General features: G+C 45.3%; 1 protein-coding gene across 8 annotated transcripts in view; it reads right to left on the bottom strand.

Annotated features, from left to right (window-relative positions):
- kif1aa (kinesin family member 1Aa) overlaps positions 1-21,904 on the bottom strand; it is a 184,150-nt gene that overhangs the window by 82,356 nt on the left and 79,890 nt on the right. For 5 of the 8 annotated variants that reach the window (XM_042322581.1, XM_042322584.1, XM_042322583.1 and 2 more), the window contains exons 12-17: positions 20,689-20,831; positions 10,842-10,886; positions 9,133-9,266; positions 8,883-8,962; positions 5,452-5,527; positions 151-230 (exon numbers count right to left, since the gene is read on the bottom strand). In XM_042322581.1, coding sequence (XP_042178515.1) covers positions 151-230; positions 5,452-5,527; positions 8,883-8,962; positions 9,133-9,266; positions 10,842-10,886; positions 20,689-20,831 — 558 coding nt within the window. The remainder of the gene's footprint in view (positions 1-150; positions 231-5,451; positions 5,528-8,882; positions 8,963-9,132; positions 9,267-10,841; positions 10,887-20,688; positions 20,832-21,904) is intronic. The other 3 variants (XM_042322585.1, XM_042322588.1, XM_042322589.1) reach the window with 1 other exon arrangement.

The raw sequence follows: 21,904 nt of genomic DNA, 5'->3' as shown, positions 1-21,904 counted from the left end.
GTGTTCTCTCTATGTTCTCTCTTACCTGGTCAATATCTATGTTCTCTCTATGTTCTCTCTTTCCTGGTTAATATCTCTATGTTCTCTCTGTTCTCTCTATGTTCTCTCTTACCTTGTTAATATCTCTCTGTTCTCTCTATGTTCTCTTACCTGGTGATGCCATCTTTGATGTAGTACAGCAGACACTCTGACATCAGGGGGTCCTCGTTAAGGTTCACCAGGTGAGGAGTCTACAGCAGGGAGGGTTCATATGAGTTCATATAGGTTCATATGGGTTCATATGAGTTCATATAGATTAATATAGGTTCATATGGGTTCATATGAGTTCATATAGGTTCATATGGGTTCATATGAGTTCAAATAGATTCATATAGGTTCACATGGGTTCATATGAGTTCATGTAGATTCATATAGGTTCATATGGGTTCATATAGATTCATATGGGTTCATTTGGATTCATATGGGTTCATATGAGTTCATATAGATTCATATGGGTTCATATGAGTTCATATAGATTCATATGGGTTCATATAGGTTCATATGGGTTCCTATGGGTTCACGTAGATTCATATAGATGCACATAGGTTCATATTGGTTCATATGAGTTCATATAGATTCATATGGGTTCATATAGGTTCATATGGGTTCATACAGATTCATCTGGGTTCATATAGATTCATATGGGTTCATATAGATTAATATGGGTTCATATGGGTTCATATAGATTCATATAGGTTCATATGAGTTCAAATAGTTTCGTATGGGTTCATATAGATTCATATAGGTTCATATAGGTTCATATGGGTTCATATGAGTTCATATAGATTCATATGGGTTCATATAGATTCATATGGGTTCATATAGGTTCATATGGGTTCATATAGGTTAATTCTAGGGTAAATGTATATGTTGTCTAATGAATTAAATACAGGCCATATAATCTGTTCAACTTCATTTCAGATCAATATATTCAGTCACTTATTCTAACATCATATTTCAATTGAATAAAAAGATACTCATGCATAGATCTGCTACAGGTAGATAAACACAGTGCATAGATCTGCTACAGGTAGATAAACACAGAGCATAGATCTGCTACAGGTAGATAAACACAGAGCATAGATCTGCTACAGGTAGATAAACACAGTGCATAGATCTGCTACAGGTAGATAAACACAGAGCATAGATCTGCTACAGGTAGATAAACACTGTGCATAGATCTGCTACATGTAGATAAACACAGAGCATAGATCTGCTACAGGTAGATAAACACAGTGCATAGATCTGCTACAGGTAGATAAACACAGAGCATAGATCTGCTACAAGTAGATAAACACAGATCATAGATCTGCTACAGGTAGATAAACACAGTGCATAGATCTGCTACAGGTAGATAAACACAGAGCATAGATCTGTTGCAGGTAGATAAACACAGAGACTGCGTCCTAAACAGAACTCTATTCCCTATATAGTACACTATTTTTGCCCAAGGCCCAAAGGGGCACTATGAAGAGACTACGGTGGCATTTTGGACACAACTAGACATTCACTATAGTAGATGATGCAGAGTTTTAAGACATGCAGACAGTCTCTAGGAGATCCACAGCATTACTAATATCCATCAAACACAGATGGCTCTTCTAGCAAACAGAAGTGCTATAAATATGACTAAATATAGCAAACACATACATAATGTGTTTGCTATTCTGAGCTCGCATCTCTCTGCTGTTTGATAGCACAGTAAGTAGGGCTTTGTTTACTATGAATAATGTAGTAGATTTAAAAAGGGGAAGACTAAATTAATCAAAGTCCTATTTACATAAGGAGACCAAATTAAAAAGGAAACAGTTGGTTGATCTCCTCCGCCGCTGTAAATCGGTATATAGCAAGCAGGTTCCAAATAGGGCTACAGAGACTAATGTATCACTGAACTCAACATGCAACAATTTCAAAGATTTTGCTGAGTTACAGTTCATATGAGGAAATCAGTCAATTGAAATAAATTCATGAGGCCCTAATCTATGGATTTCACGTGACTGGGAATACAGATATGCATCTGTTTGTCACAAAAACCTTAAGTGTGGATCAGAAAACCAGTCAGTATTTGGTGTGAACAGCATTTGTCTCACGTAGCATAGAGTTGATAAGGCGGTTTATTGTGGCCTGATTCAATGGCTGCGCAAAGTTGCTGGACATTGGCAGGAACTGGAACATGCTTGTTAGAGCCGATTTGGACATATTTGTATGAAAGACCGAACATATGGAGCTCCATGTACATTTGTGTAAATATATTAAATATGAATGTAAATGATGAAATATTAGGTACATACCTTTATGATTTATATTTACCTGATTGAGATGTATTCATTTGTTAGTGTAACTCAGTTTTTGGTCCCCCCCCTCTTGCCCATTCATTGTATTGTGGTAAGTGTGTTAGGATAAAGGCAGGAAGTTGGGCCTTCGGGAGAGGGAGTCCTTGCTAGATGCGGGAGCGGTATAGTTTTTTGACTTGAATGTAGTGGCTTACTTTCGTCTTTACCATAGCCACTGCCCAAGCCTGAAGCGGGGTTGTTTGGTACGCATACAGACATACAGACAGGTCATAATATGAAGTATTCTATGCTTTAAGTTGATTGGAGAATCATTGTTTTGTTAGATATAAGAAAAATAAACATTTTTGTTGCACCATATCCCTGGATGTCATTGAATGTTTGGCCGTTTGGAAACCTTGAGTGTGGACTGTATGCGTACCAAACAACCCTGCTTCAGGCTTGGGCAGTGACTATGGTAAAGAGGAAAGGAAGCCACTAACCTGCTGTTAGGTGACATGTCTGGGGAGTATGCTGACCATGGAAGAACAGGGACATTTTTTTGCTCCGGGAATTTCCAGGAATTTCATCGGCAGGGACTGGGAGACTAGTCTGGATCGAGGGAAAGATGAACGGAGCAAAGTACTCAGAGATCCTCGGTGAAAACCTGCTCCAGAGCACTCAGGACCTCAGACTAGGGTGAAAGTTCACCTTCCAACAAACAACGACCCTAAGCACACAGACGAGACAATGCAGGAGTGGCTTTGAGACAAGTCTCTGAGTATCCTTGAGTGGCCCAGCCAGAGCCCAGACTTGAACCCGATCGAACATCTCTGGAGAGACCTGAAAATAGCCGTGCAGTGTCGCTCCCCATCCAACCTGACAGAGTTTGATAGGATCTGCAGAGAAAAATTGGGAGAAACTCCCCAAATACAGGTGTGCCAATCTTGTAGCGTCATACCCAAGAAGACTCAAGGCGGTAATCGATGCTTCAACTGTCACGCCCTGATCTGTTTCACCTGTGTTTGTGATTGTCTCCACCCATCTCCAGGTGTCACCTGTTTTCTCCATTATCCCCAGGGTACCTATTCCTGTGATCCCTGTTTGTCTGTTGCTAGTTCATCTTGTTTTGTCAAGTCAACCAACATGTTTTCCTGGTTTTTCCTTTTCTCTCTTTTGCCAGTCCTCCCGGTTTTGACCCTTGCCTGCCCTGACTCTGAACCCGCCTGCCTTACCATATTGCCTGCCCTGACCTCGAGTCTGCCTGACCATACTGCCTGCCCTGACCTCAAACCTGCCTGCCACTGTACCAGGATAGCCTAGTGGTTAGAGCGTTGGACTAGTAACCAAAAGGTTGCAAGTTCAAATCCCCGAGCTGACAAGGTACAAATCTGTTGTTCTGTCCCTGAACAGGCAGTTAACCCACTGTTCCTAGGCTGTCATTGAAAATAAGAATTTGTTCTTAGCTGAATACAAAACATGACACCAGAGAGGAGAGGAGTGTGTAGGAGACACCAGAGAGGAGAGGAGTATCTAGGAGACTCTAGAGGAGTGTGTGTAGGAGACTCCAGAGGGGAGATGAGTGTGTAGGAGACTCCAGAGAGGAGAGGAGTGTATAGGAGAGTCCAGAGGAGTGTGTAGGAGACTCCAGAGAGAAGAGGAGTGTATAGGAGACACCAGAGGGGAGAGGAGTGTGTAGGAGACTCCAGAGAAGAGAGGAGTGTGTAGGAGACTCCAGAGAGGGGAGGAGTGTGTAGGAGACTCCAGAGGGGTGTGTAGGAGACTCCAGAGAGGAGTGTGTAGGAGACTCCAGAGAGGAGTGTGTAGGAGACTCCAGAGGGGTGTGTAGGAGACTCCAGAGAGGGGTGTGTAGGAGACTCCAGAGAGGAGTGTGTAGGAGACTCCAGAGAGGGGTGTGTAGGAGACTCCAGAGAGGAGTGTGTAGGAGACTCCAGAGGGGTGTGTAGGAGACTCCAGAGGGGTGTGTAGGAGACTCCAGAGGGGTGTGTAGGAGACTCCAGAGAGAAGAGGAGTGTGTAGGAGACTCCAGAGAGAAGAGGAGTGTGTAGGAGACTCCAGAGAGGAGAAGAGTGTGTAGGAGCCTCCAGAGAGGAGAAGAGTGTGTAGGAGCCTCCAGAGAGGAGAGGAGTATCTAGGAGACTCCAGAGAGGGGAGGAGTGTGTAGGAGACTCCAGAGGAGTGTGTGTAGGAGACTCCAGAGGAGTGTGTGTAGGAGACTCCAGAGGAGTGTGTGTAGGAGACTCCAGAGGGGAGAGGAGTGTGTAGGAGACTCCAGAGAGGAGAGGAGTGTGTAGGAGACATTGCAGAGGGACCAACCTCATTGGATGAAAACAGCCCTACTGTGTCTATGAACACAGCCTCAGGCTTTCTGCTCTGCTTTGATGTCGAGGGCTTGGAAGTAAATCAACATGAATGTGTCATACCCTAAATCAACATGAATGTGTCATACCCTGATCTGTTTCACCTGTCTTTGTGCTTGTCTCCACCCCCATCCAGGTGTCACCCATCTTCTCCATTATCCCCTGTGTTCTCTGTTTGTCGGTTGCCAGTTCATCTTATTTGTCAAGTCAACCAGCGTTTTTTTGTGTCAGCTCCAGTTTTTCCCCCAGTCTCTCTTCTCAAGCTCATGGTTTTTGACACTTGATTGTCCTAACCCTGTACCCGCCCACCTGACCACTCTGCCTGCCGTCCTGTACCTTTGCCCCTGTTGCTGTAATAAACATTGTTACTTCGACACGGTCTGCTTCTGGGTCTAACCCTTGATACCTGACAGAAAGCATCAAAGAAAACATTGCTTGTTCTCCTGCTCACCCTCATCCATGATTACTGGTACATTTGTTGATTACACTATTCGAGTTCATACTATTAATGTTGAAGACATGTGACACGGGGCGGCAGGGTAGCCTAGTGGTTAGAGCGCTGGACTAGCAAGTTCAAATCCCCGAGCTGACAAGGTACAAATCTGTCGTTCTGCCCCTGAACAAGGCAGTTAACCCACTGTTCCCAGGCCGTCCTTGAAAATAAGAATTTGTTCTTAACTGACTTGCAAAGTTAATTAAAGGTAAAAAAATATATATATTTTAAAAAAAACATGTATTCTGTGATGTGTGAGCTGTCTTACCTTCTTGGGGGAGAAAACTCCCACAGTTCCTCCATCTTCCCTCATGGCCACACCCATCTCAGCCAGCAGGGCCTCTCTGTGGAAGAGAACAGAGAGTTGTGATGTCATCCAATGTATCGCTTCTGACTCTGGACCACATGCCCCCTGACGAGGGGGGGTTCTGTCTATGACCACTGCTCTGTCTATGACTCTGCTATCTGCCCCCCTTTCTCTACATTTCTCACTGTACTGTCAAAAAATGTTTAATTCCAAAATGCTTCTTTGCCAGATTCATAAAATAAAGAAAAAAAAAGTGAATGGACAGTTTTACAACTTCATGGTCCTTGGAGCCGGATACTGTAGGGGCCTTTCAACGGTCTCCTAATCTTCATGGTCCTTGGAGCCGGATACTGTAGGGGCCTTTCAACGGTCTCCCTAATCTTCATGGTCCTTGGAGCCGGATACTGTAGGGGCCTTTCAACGGTCTCCTAACCTTCATGGTCCTTGGAGCCGGATACTGTAGGGGCCTTTCAACGGTCTCCTAACCTTCATGGTCCTTGGAGCCGGATACTGTAGGGGCCTTTCAACGGTCTCCTAACCTTCATGGTCCTTGGAGCCGGATACTGTAGGGGCCTTTCAACGGTCTCCTAACCTTCATGGTCCTTGGAGCCGGATACTGTAGGGGCCTTTCAACGGTCTCCTAACCTTCATGGTCCTTGGAGCCGGATACTGTAGGGGCCTTTCAACGGTCTCCTAACCTTCATGGTCCTTGGAGCCGGATACTGTAGGGGCCTTTCAACGGTCTCCTAATCTTCATGGTCCTTGGAGCCGGATACTGTAGGGGCCTTTCAACGGTCTCCTAATCTTCATGGTCCTTGGAGCCGGATACTGTAGGGGCCTTTCAACGGTCTCCTAATCTTCATGGTCCTTGGAGCCGGATACTGTAGGGGCCTTTCAACGGTCTCCTAATCTTCATGGTCCTTGGAGCCGGATACTGTAGGGGCCTTTCAACGGTCTCCTAATCTTCATGGTCCTTGGAGCCGGATACTGTAGGGGCCTTTCAACGGTCTCCTAATCTTCATGGTCCTTGGAGCCGGATACTGTAGGGGCCTTTCAACGGTCTCCTAACCTTCATGGTCCTTGGAGCCGGATACTGTAGGGGCCTTTCAACGGTCTCCTAACCTTCATGGTCCTTGGAGCCGGATACTGTAGGGGCCTTTCAACGGTCTCCTAATCTTCATGGTCCTTGGAGCCGGATACTGTAGGGGCCTTTCAACGGTCTCCTAATCTTCATGGTCCTTGGAGCCGGATACTGTAGGGGCCTTTCAACGGTCTCCTAATCTTCATGGTCCTTGGAGCCGGATACTGTAGGGGCCTTTCAACGGTCTCCTAATCTTCATGGTCCTTGGAGCCGGATACTGTAGGGGCCTTTCAACGGTCTCCTAATCTTCATGGTCCTTGGAGCCGGATACTGTAGGGGCCTTTCAACGGTCTCCTAACCTTCATGGTCCTTGGAGCCGGATACTGTAGGGGCCTTTCAACGGTCTCCTAACCTTCATGGTCCTTGGAGCCGGATACTGTAGGGGCCTTTCAACGGTCTCCTAATCTTCATGGTCCTTGGAGCCGGATACTGTAGGGGCCTTTCAACGGTCTCCTAATCTTCATGGTCCTTGGAGCCGGATACTGTAGGGGCCTTTCAACGGTCTCCTAACCTTCATGGTCCTTGGAGCCGGATACTGTAGGGGCCTTTCAACGGTCTCCTAATCTTCATGGTCCTTGGAGCCGGATACTGTAGGGGCCTTTCAACGGTCTCCTAATCTTCATGGTCCTTGGAGCCGGATACTGTAGGGGGCTTTCAATGGTCTCCTAACCTTCATGGTCCTTGGAGCCGGATACTGTAGGGGGCTTTCAATGGTCTCCTAACCTTCATGGTCCTTGGAGCCGGATACTGTAGGGGCCTTTCAACGGTCTCCTAACCTTCATGGTCCTTGGAGCCGGATACTGTAGGGGCCTTTCAACGGTCTCCTAACCTTCATGGTCCTTGGAGCCGGATACTGTAGGGGCCTTTCAACGGTCTCCTAATCTTCATGGTCCTTGGAGCCGGATACTGTAGGGGCCTTTCAACGGTCTCCTAACCTTCATGGTCCTTGGAGCCGGATACTGTAGGGGCCTTTCAACGGTCTCCTAACCTTCATGGTCCTTGGAGCCGGATACTGTAGGGGCCTTTCAACGGTCTCCTAACCTTCATGGTCCTTGGAGCCGGATACTGTAGGGGCCTTTCAACGGTCTCCTAATCTTCATGGTCCTTGGAGCCGGATACTGTAGGGGCCTTTCAACGGTCTCCTAATCTTCATGGTCCTTGGAGCCGGATACTGTAGGGGCCTTTCAACGGTCTCCTAATCTTCATGGTCCTTGGAGCCGGATACTGTAGGGGCCTTTCAACGGTCTCCTAACCTTCATGGTCCTTGGAGCCGGATACTGTAGGGGCCTTTCAACGGTCTCCTAACCTTCATGGTCCTTGGAGCCGGATACTGTAGGGGCCTTTCAACGGTCTCCTAATCTTCATGGTCCTTGGAGCCGGATACTGTAGGGGCCTTTCAATGGTCTCCTAACCTTCGTGGTCCTTGGAGCCGGATACTGTAGGGGCCTTTCAATGGTCTCCTAACCTTCATGGTCCTTGGAGCCGGATACTGTAGGGGCCTTTCAATGGTCTTCTAACCTTCAAGATAGTGTAGGGGCCTTTCAATGGTCTCCTAACCTTCATGGTCCTTGGAGCCGGATACTGTAGGGGGCTTTCAATGGTCTCCTAACCTTCATGGTCCTTGGAGCCGGATACTGTAGGGGCCTTTCAATGGTCTCCTAACCTTCAAGATACTGTAGGGGCCTTTCAATGGTCTCTTAAACTTCATGGTCCTTGGAGCCGGATACTGTAGGGGCCTTTCAATGGTCTCCTAACCCTCATGGTCCTTGGAGCCGGATACTGTAGGGGCCTTTCAATGGTCTCCTAACCTTCAAGATACTGTAGGGGCCTTTCAATGGTCTCCTAATCTTCATGGTCCTTGGAGCCGGATACTGTAGGGGCCTTTCACTGGTCTCCTAATCTTCATGGTCCTTGGAGCCGGATACTGTAGGGGCCTTTCAACGGTCTACTAATCTTCATGGTCCTTGGAGCCGGATACTGTAGGGGCCTTTCAACGGTCTCCTAATCTTCAAGATAGTGTAGGGGCCTTTCAACGGTCTCCTAATCTTCATGGTCCTTGGATCCAGATACTGTAGGGGCCTTTCAACGGTCTCCTAATCTTCATGGTCCTTGGAGCCCGGATACTGTAGGGGCCTTTCAACGGTCTCCTAATCTTCATGGTCCTTGGAGCCGGATACTGTAGGTGTCTTTCTTTACTATCTGCAGGCATGTCTATACTGTAAGTAGAGATGTAAAGGCTGAAAGAACTCACCTTTCCATTCTGATGGCTTCTGTTCTGCGAAGTTTCTCCTCCCAGGTCTCATTGAGCTCTGCGATGATTTTCTCTGTTTCCTGATGAAATCACAAAATCATTCATATCTGAGGGTGTGTCAACCCCCCCACCCCCCCAGAGTCTATGTTCAATATGTGGGGCGAGGGGTATTATGTCTGACTGTAATCAATGAATCAATCGATCAGTCAATTAATCAATCAATTAATCAACCAATCAGTGTTCAGTTCACCTTGAGTCTCTCGATGGCCTGCTCGCTGCCAGGGCTGATCATGATGCGGTCGTGGAGGCTGGCGATAGATCCGGCTCGACTGGACAGGGCGGACAAAGAGGGGGAGGGGCTCATCCCCGTCATGGCATTGGTCACTGTGGAGAGATCATAATTTTGATTGACAGATTAGCAATTATTGTTATTATTCTTAAAATTTGATAGGTCTGTCAGGCGGGGCACAGGAAACAGAGGGGCAGGACAGGAAGTGGGGATAGAGCAGGGACAGGGAGGTAAGAAAGATGGAGAGAAGCGGAAAGAATATAGAAAAAGACAGAGGACAGAAGACAGAAGACAGATAAGAGGACAGAGGACAGAGAAGTAGCTTGAAATGAATCTGAAACACAAAGTGAAACATCAACTGAGAGTAAGAAGGACACCAGAAAGAGAAGACAGAAGCAGCCCTGCATGCAGAAAGCCAAGCAAAAAAGAAGAAGAAGAACACAAAATATATGGCAGTATGGGCATACAGAGCGACTGGAGACCAGTCCGTATACTTTCTGTTAAGCCAAGATGGTACACAACACTTCTACAACCCTACATTTGGAGGCCATCTGTTGAAACACAGTAGCTAATAGCAATGTAAAAAAAATGAGACAGCAAACTACAGTAGAGATAAACTACAGTAGAGATAAACAGTAGAGAGAGAAACAGTAGAGAGAAACAGTAGAGAGAAACAGTAGAGAGAAACAGTAGAGAGAAACAGTAGAGAGAGAAACAGTATAGAGAAACAGTATAGAGAAACAGTAGAGAGAAACAGTAGAGAGATAAACAGTAGAGAGAAACAGTATAGAGAAACAGTATAGAGAAACAGTAGAGAGAAACAGTAGAGATAAACAGTAGAGAGAGAAACAGTAGAGAGAAACAGTAGAGAGATAAACAGTAGAGAGAAACAGTATAGAGAAACAGTAGAGAGAAACAGTAGAGAGAGAAACAGTAGAGAGAAACAGTAGAGATAAACAGTAGAGAGAGAAACAGTAGAGAGAAACAGTAGAGAGAAACAGTAGAGAGAAACAGTAGAGAGAAACAGTAGAGAGAGAAACAGTAGAGAGAAACAGTATAGAGAAACAGTAGAGAGAAACAGTAGAGAGAAACAGTATAGAGAGAAACAGTAGAGAGAAACAGTATAGAGAAACAGTAGAGAGAGAAACAGAAGAGAGAAACAGTAGAGAGAGAAACAGTAGAGAGAAACAGTATAGAGAAACAGTAGAGAGAAACAGTAGAGATAAACAGTAGAGAGAGAAACAGTAGAGAGAAACAGTAGAGAGAAACAGTAGAGAGAGAAACAGTAGAGAGAGAAACAGTAGAGAGAAACAGTAGAGAGAAACAGTAGAGAGAAACAGTATAGAGAAACAGTAGAGAGAGAAACAGTAGAGAGAGAAACAGTAGAGAGAAACAGTAGAGAGAAACAGTAGAGAGAAACAGTAGAGATAAACAGTAGAGAGAAACAGTAGAGAGAAACAGTAGAGAGAGAAACAGTAGAGAGAAACAGTAGAGAGAAACAGTAGAGAGAAACAGTAGAGAGAAACAGTAGAGATAAACAGTAGAGAGAAACAGTAGAGAGAAACAGTAGAGAGAGAAACAGTAGAGAGAAACAGTAGAGAGAAACAGTAGAGAGAAACAGTAGAGAGAGAAACAGTAGAGAGAAACAGTAGAGAGAAACAGTAACACACATTTCAAACCAGCAATGTCAGTGCCAAGCGCTGGCCCCTTGTATGCTAGGAGAGAAAGAGAGAGAGAACACAGAGAAAGACAAGAGGAGAGACAAAACAAAACTGTGAGGGATTCACTCATTCACTCAGTGTTAGCTGAACAGCTGGTGCCAACATACTGGTTCTGCTAGCATACTGGTTCTGCTAGCATACTGGTTCAGCTAGCATACTAGTTCTGCTAGCATACTGGTTCTGCTAACATACTAGTTCTGATAACATACTAGTGGTGCTAACACACTGGTGAAGCTAACACACTGGTGAAGCTAACACACTGGTTCTGATAACGTACTGTTTCTGCTAGTATACTGGTTCTGCTAGCATACTAGTTCTGATAATATACTGGTTCTGCTAGCATACTGGTTCTGCTAGCATACTAGTTGTGATAACATACTGGTTCTGCTAACATACTGGTGGTGCTAACATACTGGTTATGCTAGCCTACTGGTTCGGCTAACATACTGGTGGTGCTAACATACTGGTTATGCTAGCATACTGGTTCAGCTAGCATACTAGTTCTGCTAGCATACTGGTTCTGCTAACATACTAGTTCTGATAACATACTAGTGGTGCTAACACACTGGTGAAGCTAACACACTGGTGAAGCTAACACACTGGTTCTGATAACGTACTGTTTCTGCTAGTATACTGGTTCTGCTAGCATACTAGTTCTGATAATATACTGGTTCTGCTAGCATACTGGTTCTGCTAGCATACTAGTTGTGATAACATACTGGTTCTGCTAACATACTGGTGGTGCTAACATACTGGTTATGCTAGCCTACTGGTTCGGCTAACATACTGGTGGTGCTAACATACTGGTTTAGCTAGCCTACTGGTTCTGCTAACATACTGGTTCTGCTAGCATACTGGTGGTGCTAGCATACTGGTTCTGCTAGCATACTGGTTCGGCTAAGTTCTGCTAACATACTGGTTCTGCTAGCAAACTGGTTCCGCTAACATACTGGTCCTGGCAACATACTGCTTCTGCTAACATACTGGTGGTCCTAACATACTGGTTCTGCTAGCCTACTGGTTCTGCTAACATACTGGTGGTCCTAACATACTGGTTCTGCTAGCCTACTGGTTCTGCTAACATACTGGTTCTGCTAACATACTGGTGGTGCTAGCATACTGGTTCTGCTAGCATACGGGTTCTGCTAGGTTCTGCTAACCTACAGGTCCTGCTAACATACTGGTTCTGCTAACATACTGGTTCTGCTAACATACTGGTCCTGCTAACATACTGGTTCTGCTAGCATACTGGTTCTGCTAACATACTGGTCCTGGCAACATACTGGTTCTGCTAACATACTGGTGGTGCTAACATACTGGTTCTGCTAGCCTACTGGTTCTGCTAACATACTGGTTCTGCTAACACACTGGTGGTGCTAGCATACTGGTTCTGCTAGGTTCTGCTAACATGCAGGTCCTGCTAACATACTGGTTCTGCTAACATACTGGTCCTGCTAACATACTGGTTCTGCTAGCATACTGGTTCAGCTAACATACTGGTCCTGTTAACATACTGGTTCTGCTAACATACTGGTTCTGCTAGCATACTGGTTCTGATAACACACTGGTTCTGCTAGCATACTGGTTCTGCTAGCATACTGGTTCTGCTAGCATACTGGTTCTGATAACATACTGGTTCTGCTAACATACTAGTTCTGCTAACATACTGGTTCTGATAACATACTGGTTCTGCTAACATACTGGTGGTGCTAACATACTGGTTCTCCTAACATACTGGTTCTGCTAGCATACTGGTTCTGCTAGCATACTGGTTCTGCTAGGTTCTGCTAACATACTGGTTCTGCTAGCACACTGGTTCTGCTAACATTCTGGTCCTGGTAACATACTAGTCCTGCTAACCTACTGGTCCTGCTAACATACTGGTCCTGCTAACATACTGGTCCTGCTAACCTACTGGTCCTGCTAACATACTGGTTCTGCTAACATACTGGTTCTGATAGGTTCTGCTTATATACTGGTTCTGCTAGCATACTGGTTATGCTAACATACTGGTTATGCTAACATACTGGTTCTGCTAGCCTACTAGTTCTGCCAACATACTGGTTCTGATAACATACTGGTTCTGCTAGCATACTGGTTCTGCTAGCTTACTGGTTCTGCTAGGTTCTGCTAACATACTGGTTCTGCTAACATTCTGGTCCTGGAAACAAACTGGTCATGCTAACATACTGGTACTGCTAACATACTGGTTCTGCTAACATACTGGTTCTGCTAACATTCTGGTCCTGGTAACATACTGGTCCTGCTAACATACTGGTCCTGCTAACATACTGGGTCTGCTAACATACTGGGTCTGCTAACATACTGGTTCTGCTAACGTTCTGGTCCTGGTAACATACTGGTCCTGCTAACATACTGGTTCTGCTAACATACTGGTTATCCTAACATACTGGTTCTGATAACATACTGGTTCTGATAACATACTGGTTCTGCTAACATACTGGTTGTGCTAACATACTGGTTCTTATAACATACTGGTTCTGCTAGCATACTGGTTCTGCTAGCATACTGGTGGTGCTAACATACTGGTTCTGCTATCCTACTGGTTCTGCTAAAATACTGGTTCTGCTAACACACTGGTGGTGCTAGCATACTGGTTCTGCTAGCATACTGGTTCTGCTAGGTTTTGCTAACATGCAGGTCCTGCTAACATACTGGTTCTGCTAACATACTGGTCCTGCTAACATACTGGTTCTGCTAGCATACTGGTTCAGCTAACATACTGGTCCTGTTAACATACTGGTTCTGCTAACATACTGGTTCTGCTAGCATACTGGTTCTGATAACACACTGGTTCTGCTAGCATACTGGTTCTGCTAGCATACTGGTTCTGCTAGCATACTGGTTCTGCTAGGTTCTGCTAACATACTGGTTCTGCTAGCATACTGGTTCTGCTAACATTCTGGTCCTGGTAACATACTAGTCCTGCTAACCCACTGGTCCTGCTAACATACTGGTCCTGCTAGCATACTGGTTCTGATAACATACTGGTTCTGCTAACATACTGGTGGTGCTAACATACTGGTTCTTCTAGCATACTGGTTCTGCTAGCATACTGGTTCTGCTAGGTTCTGCTAACATACTGGTTCTGCTAGCATACTGGTTCTGCTAACATTCTGGTCCTGGAAACAAACTGGTAGTGCTAACATACTGGTACTGCTAACATACTGGTTCTGCTAACATACTGGTTCTTCTAACATTCAGGTCCTGGTAACATACTGGTCCTGCTAACATACTGGTCCTGCTAACATACTGGGTCTGCTAACATACTGGGTCTGCTAACATACTGGTTCTGCTAACATTCTGGTCCTGGTAACATACTGGTCCTGCTAACATACTGGTTCTGCTAACATACTGGTTATGCCAACATACTGGTTCTGATAACATACTGGTTCTGATAACATACTGGTTCTGATAACATACTGGTTGTGCTAACATACTGGTTCTTCTAACATACTGGTTCTGCTACCATACTGGTTCTGCTAGGTTCTGCTAACATACTGGTTCTGCTAGCATACTGGTTCTGCTAACATTCTGGTCCTGGTAACATACTAGTCCTGCTAACCCACTGGTCCTGCTAACATACTGGTCCTGCTAGCATACTGGTTCTGCTAACATACTGGTTCTGCTAGCATACTGGTTCTGCTAGGTTCTGCTTATATACTGGTTCTGCTAGCATAATGGTTCTGCTAACATACTGGTTCTGCTAACATACTGGTTATGCTAACATACTGGTTCTGCTAGCCTACTAGTTCTGCTAACATACTGGTTCTGATAACATACTGGTTCTGATAACATACTGGTTCTGCTAGCATACTGGTTCTGCTAGGTTCTGCTAACATACTGGTTCTGCTAGCATACTGGTTCTGCTAACATTCTGGTCCTGGTAACATACTAGTCCTGCTAACCCACTGGTCCTGCTAACATACTGGTCCTGCTAGCATACTGGTTCTGCTAACATACTGGTTCTGCTAGCATACTGGTTCTGCTGGGTTCTGCTTATATACTGGTTCTGCTAGCATAATGGTTCTGCTAACATACTGGTTCTGCTAACATACTGGTTATGCTAACATACTGGTTCTGCTAGCCTACTAGTTCTGCTAACATACTGGTTCTGATAACATACTGGTTCTGATAACATACTGGTTCTGCTAACATACTGGTTCTGCTAGCATACTGGTTCTGCTAGGTTCTGCTAACATACTGGTTCTGCTAACATTCTGGTCCTGGTAACAAACTGGTCCTGCTAACATACTGGTCCTGCTAACATACTGGTTCTGCTAACATACTGGTTCTGCTAACATTCTGGTCCTGGTAACATACTGGTCCTGCTAACATACTGGTCCTGCTAACATACTGGGTCTGCTAACATACTGGTCCTGCTAACATACTGGTTCTGCTAACATTCTGGTCCTGGAAACAAACTGGTCCTGCTAACATACTGGTACTGCTAACATACTGGTTCTGCTAACATACTGGTTCTGCTAACATTCTGGTCCTGGTAACATACTGGTCCTGCTAACATACTGGTCCTGCTAACATACTGGTTATGCTAACATACTGGTTCTGATAACATACTGGTTCTGATAACATACTGGTTGTGCTAACATACTGGTTCTTCTAACATACTGGTTCTGCTAGCATACTGGTTCTGCTAGCATACTGGTTCTGCTAGGTTCTGCTAACATACTGGTTTTGCTAGCATACTGGTTCTGCTAACATTCTGGTCCTGGTAACATACTAGTCCTGCTAACCCACTGGTCCTGCTAACATACTGGTCCTGCTAGCATACTGGTTCTGCTAACATACTGGTTCTGCTAACATACTGGTTCTGCTAGGTTCTGCTTATATACTGGTTCTGCTAGCATAATGGTTCTGCTAACATACTGGTTCTGCTAACATACTGGTTCTGATAACATACTGGTTCTGCTAGCCTACTAGTTCTGCTAACATACTGGTTCTGATAACATACTGGTTCTGATAACATACTGGTTCTGCTAGCATACTGGTTCTGCTAGGTTCTGCTAACATACTGGTTCTGCTAGGTTCTGCTAACATACTGGTTCTGCTAGCATACTGGTTCTGCTAACATTCTGGTCCTGGTAACATACTAGTCCTGCTAACCCACTGGTCCTGCTAGCATACTGGTTCTGCTAACATACTGGTTCTGCTAGCATACTGGTTCTGCTAGGTTCTGCTTATATACTGGTTCTGCTAGCATAATGGTTCTGCTAACATACTGGTTCTGCTAACATACTGGTTATGCTAACATACTGGTTCTGCTAGGTTCTGCTTATATACTGGTTCTGCTAGCATAATGGTTCTGCTAACATACTGGTTCTGCTAACATACTGGTTATGCTAACATACTGGTTCTGCTAGCCTACTAGTTCTGCTAACATACTGGTTCTGATAACATACTGGTTCTGATAACATACTGGTTCTGCTAGCATACTGGTTCTGCTAGGTTCTGCTAACATACTGGTTCTGCTAGCATACTGGTTCTGCTAACATTCTGGTCCTGGTAACATACTAGTCCTGCTAACCCACTGGTCCTGCTAACATACTGGTCCTGCTAGCATACTGGTTCTGCTAACATACTGGTTCTGCTAGCATACTGGTTCTGCTGGGTTCTGCTTATATACTGGTTCTGCTAGCATAATGGTTCTGCTAACATACTGGTTCTGCTAACATACTGGTTATGCTAACATACTGGTTCTGCTAGCCTACTAGTTCTGCTAACATACTGGTTCTGATAACATACTGGTTCTGATAACATACTGGTTCTGCTAACATACTGGTTCTGCTAGCATACTGGTTCTGCTAGGTTCTGCTAACATACTGGTTCTGCTAACATTCTGGTCCTGGTAACAAACTGGTCCTGCTAACATACTGGTCCTGCTAACATACTGGTTCTGCTAACATACTGGTTCTGCTAACATTCTGGTCCTGGTAACATACTGGTCCTGCTAACATACTGGTCCTGCTAACATACTGGGTCTGCTAACATACTGGTCCTGCTAACATACTGGTTCTGCTAACATTCTGGTCCTGGAAACAAACTGGTCCTGCTAACATACTGGTACTGCTAACATACTGGTTCTGCTAACATACTGGTTCTGCTAACATTCTGGTCCTGGTAACATACTGGTCCTGCTAACATACTGGTCCTGCTAACATACTGGTTATGCTAACATACTGGTTCTGATAACATACTGGTTCTGATAACATACTGGTTGTGCTAACATACTGGTTCTTCTAACATACTGGTTCTGCTAGCATACTGGTTCTGCTAGCATACTGGTTCTGCTAGGTTCTGCTAACATACTGGTTCTGCTAGCATACTGGTTCTGCTAACATTCTGGTCCTGGTAACATACTAGTCCTGCTAACCCACTGGTCCTGCTAACATACTGGTCCTGCTAGCATACTGGTTCTGCTAACATACTGGTTCTGCTAACATACTGGTTCTGCTAGGTTCTGCTTATATACTGGTTCTGCTAGCATAATGGTTCTGCTAACATACTGGTTCTGCTAACATACTGGTTCTGATAACATACTGGTTCTGCTAGCCTACTAGTTCTGCTAACATACTGGTTCTGATAACATACTGGTTCTGATAACATACTGGTTCTGCTAGCATACTGGTTCTGCTAGGTTCTGCTAACATACTGGTTCTGCTAGGTTCTGCTAACATACTGGTTCTGCTAGCATACTGGTTCTGCTAACATTCTGGTCCTGGTAACATACTAGTCCTGCTAACCCACTGGTCCTGCTAGCATACTGGTTCTGCTAACATACTGGTTCTGCTAGCATACTGGTTCTGCTAGGTTCTGCTTATATACTGGTTCTGCTAGCATAATGGTTCTGCTAACATACTGGTTCTGCTAACATACTGGTTATGCTAACATACTGGTTCTGCTAGGTTCTGCTTATATACTGGTTCTGCTAGCATAATGGTTCTGCTAACATACTGGTTCTGCTAACATACTGGTTATGCTAACATACTGGTTCTGCTAGCCTACTAGTTCTGCTAACATACTGGTTCTGATAACATACTGGTTCTGATAACATACTGGTTCTGCTAGCATACTGGTTCTGCTAGGTTCTGCTAACATACTGGTTCTGCTAGCATACTGGTTCTGCTAACATTCTGGTCCTGGTAACATACTAGTCCTGCTAACCCACTGGTCCTGCTAACATACTGGTCCTGCTAGCATACTGGTTCTGCTAACATACTGGTTCTGCTAGCATACTGGTTCTGCTGGGTTCTGCTTATATACTGGTTCTGCTAGCATAATGGTTCTGCTAACATACTGGTTCTGCTAACATACTGGTTATGCTAACATACTGGTTCTGCTAGCCTACTAGTTCTGCTAACATACTGGTTCTGATAACATACTGGTTCTGATAACATACTGGTTCTGCTAACATACTGGTTCTGCTAGCATACTGGTTCTGCTAGGTTCTGCTAACATACTGGTTCTGCTAACATTCTGGTCCTGGTAACAAACTGGTCCTGCTAACATACTGGTCCTGCTAACATACTGGTTCTGCTAACATACTGGTTCTGCTAACATTCTGGTCCTGGTAACATACTGGTCCTGCTAACATACTGGTCCTGCTAACATACTGGGTCTGCTAACATACTGGTCCTGCTAACATACTGGTTCTGCTAACATTCTGGTCCTGGAAACAAACTGGTCCTGCTAACATACTGGTTCTGCTAACATACTGGTTCTGCTAACATACTGGTTCTGCTAACATTCTGGTCCTGGTAACATACTGGTCCTGCTAACATACTGGTCCTGCTAACATACTGGTTATGCTAACATACTGGTTCTGATAACATACTGGTTCTGATAACATACTGGTTGTGCTAACATACTGGTTCTTCTAACATACTGGTTCTGCTAGCATACTGGTTCTGCTAGCATACTGGTTCTGCTAGGTTCTGCTAACATACTGGTTCTGCTAGCATACTGGTTCTGCTAACATTCTGGTCCTGGTAACATACTAGTCCTGCTAACCCACTGGTCCTGCTAACATACTGGTCCTGCTAGCATACTGGTTCTGCTAACATACTGGTTCTGCTAACATACTGGTTCTGCTAGGTTCTGCTTATATACTGGTTCTGCTAGCATAATGGTTCTGCTAACATACTGGTTCTGCTAACATACTGGTTATGCTAACATACTGGTTCTGCTAGCCTACTAGTTCTGCTAACATACTGGTTCTGATAACATACTGGTTCTGATAACATACTGGTTCTGCTAGCATACTGGTTCTGCTAGGTTCTGCTAACATACTGGTTCTGCTAGGTTCTGCTAACATACTGGTTCTGCTAGCATACTGGTTCTGCTAACATTCTGGTCCTGGTAACATACTAGTCCTGCTAACCCACTGGTCCTGCTAGCATACTGGTTCTGCTAACATACTGGTTCTGCTAGCATACTGGTTCTGCTAGGTTCTGCTTTTATACTGGTTCTGCTAGCATAATGGTTCTGCTAACATACTGGTTCTGCTAACATACTGGTTATGCTAACATACTGGTTCTGCTAGCCTACTAGTTCTGCTAACATACTGGTTCTGATAACATACTGGTTCTGATAACATACTGGTTCTGCTAACATACTGGTTCTGCTAGCATACTGGTTCTGCTAGGTTCTGCTAACATACTGGTTCTGCTAACATTCTGGTCCTGGTAACAAACTGGTCCTGCTAACATACTGGTCCTGCTAACATACTGGTTCTGCTAACATACTGGTTCTGCTAACATTCTGGTCCTGGTAACATACTGGTCCTGCTAACATACTGGTCCTGCTAACATACTGGGTCTGCTAACATACTGGTTCTGCTAACATTCTGGTCCTGGTAACATACTGGTCCTGCTAACATACTGGTTCTGCTAACATACTGGTTATGCTTACATACTGGTTCTGCTAACATACTGGTTATGCTAACATACTGGTTCTTCTAACATTCTGGTCCTGGTAATAAACTGGTCCTGCTAACATACTGGTCCTGCTAACATACTGGTTCTGCTAACATACTGGTTCTGCTAACATTCCGGTCCTGGTAACATACTGGTCCTGCTAACATACTGGTCCTGCTAACATACTGGGTCTGCTAACATACTGGTTCTGCTAACATTCTGGTCCTGGTAACATACTGGTCCTGCTAACATACTGGTTCTGCTAACATACTGGTTCTGCTAACATACTGGTTATGCTAACATACTGGTTCTGCTAACATACTGGTTCTGCTAACCAGGGTTGTAGAATCACACAGGAACTGTTTTCTAGGACAGCTTAGGTTGCTCTGTGTATAACATTTCCTGAGTTGAATTCTCTCTAATTTGCCTTTGAAATTCACTAGTCCTAAAAGCTGAGCCAGGAAAATAAGACCAATCCACACACTCTTCTCTTAACCCACAGACTGAAGAGGAGAGAGAGAGAGAGAGAGAGAGAGAGAGAGAGAGAGAGAGAGAGAGAAATGACGTGGGGCACATATCTGTACATTTGTGGTGCACACATCTGCACACAATTTTCAGGGACACTACTTTGGCTCGTGGGCACTACTTCTAGCTAACAAGTATAAAAAAGTACCCGAGAATCCCTTTAAGATCATGGTTAGGCCCAAATGGCACCCTTATTCCCTATATAGTGCACTACTTTTGACCAGGGCCCAAAGGGAACTACTATGGAAATAGGATGCCATTTCAGAGTCAACCTTTATGAAAATGGTGGAAGGACAGCAGATTGGACAATCCCTTACTTTCCAGGATGTCTCCCAGTCCCTGGGATAGGAGGAGGTCTCTCAGGCGACACACCTCCTCTTTCAGCTCACGGACCAATCGGTTGTTAGGGTCCTCATTGATGACAGCGTTACAGCGGATCTGTTTGGCTCTATCTGCATACCTGAGGTGGGAAGAGGAGCACCAACATGATGAGACCTGAGGAGGGAGGGAGGGAGGGAGGAGCACTGGGACCTGAGGAGGGGAGCAGTGGGACCTGAGGAGGGGAGCACTGGGACCTGAGAAGGGGAGAGGAGCACTGAGACCTGAGGAGGGGAGAGGAGCACTGAGACCTGAGGAGGGGAGCACTGGGACCTGAGGAGGGGAGCACTGGGACCTGAGGAGGGGAGGAAGCACTGACATGATGAGATCTGAGGAGGAGTGAGGAGCACTGAGACCTGTGGAGAGAAGCACTGGGACCTGAGGAGATGAGCACTGGGACCTGAGGAGGGCAGAGGAGCACTGACATGATGAGATCTGAGGAGGGGAGAGGAGCACTGGGACCTGAGAAGGGGAGAGGAGCACTGGGACCTGAGGAGGGGAGAGGGGAACTGGGACCTGAGGAGGGGAGGGAGCACTGACATGATGAGATCTAAGGAGGAGAGAGGAGCACTGGGACCTGAGGAGGGGAGCACTGGGACCTGAGGAGGTGAGCACTGGGACCTGAGGAGGGGAGCACTGGGACCTGAGGAGGGGAGCACTGGGACCTGAGGAGGAGGGGGAGCACTCACATATGCAAAAAAGTGGCATCTCCTGAGTGGGTACTCAATTACACCATTCAGCAGTGTAACACTGTAGCTGTAACTTTGAAGGGTGTTTGAAGAGTGGAGCTGACACAGAGAACAAGCCCTGGAGGAAAACAGAATCTGTTGTTATGCAATACGGAGATGGGTCTCTTTACAGGGCCTTGTCCTTCAAATCATCACTGATCAGCTGCTGTGTGGTAGAGAGGGAGAGAGAGAGAAAGAGGGAGAGAGAGAAAGAGGGAGAGAGAGAGAAAGAGGGAGAGAGAGAGAAGGAGGGAGAGAGAGAGAGCGAGAGAGAGAGAGAGGTGACAGCATTGCAGGTGTACAGGTGACAGCATTCCCTCCCACATATGCCCCCCTAGGCACAAGTATGACAACATAACAAACAAAAACAGGTCACAACTCCTGCAATTCTGTCACACGCTGGGTATGTACATAGTCAATGGTAGGC

Source organism: Oncorhynchus tshawytscha, linkage group LG05, assembly GCF_018296145.1.
Source record: "Oncorhynchus tshawytscha isolate Ot180627B linkage group LG05, Otsh_v2.0, whole genome shotgun sequence".
Taxonomy (NCBI): Eukaryota; Metazoa; Chordata; class Actinopteri; order Salmoniformes; family Salmonidae; genus Oncorhynchus; species Oncorhynchus tshawytscha.
This window is presented reverse-complemented; position numbering and strand designations above follow the sequence as displayed.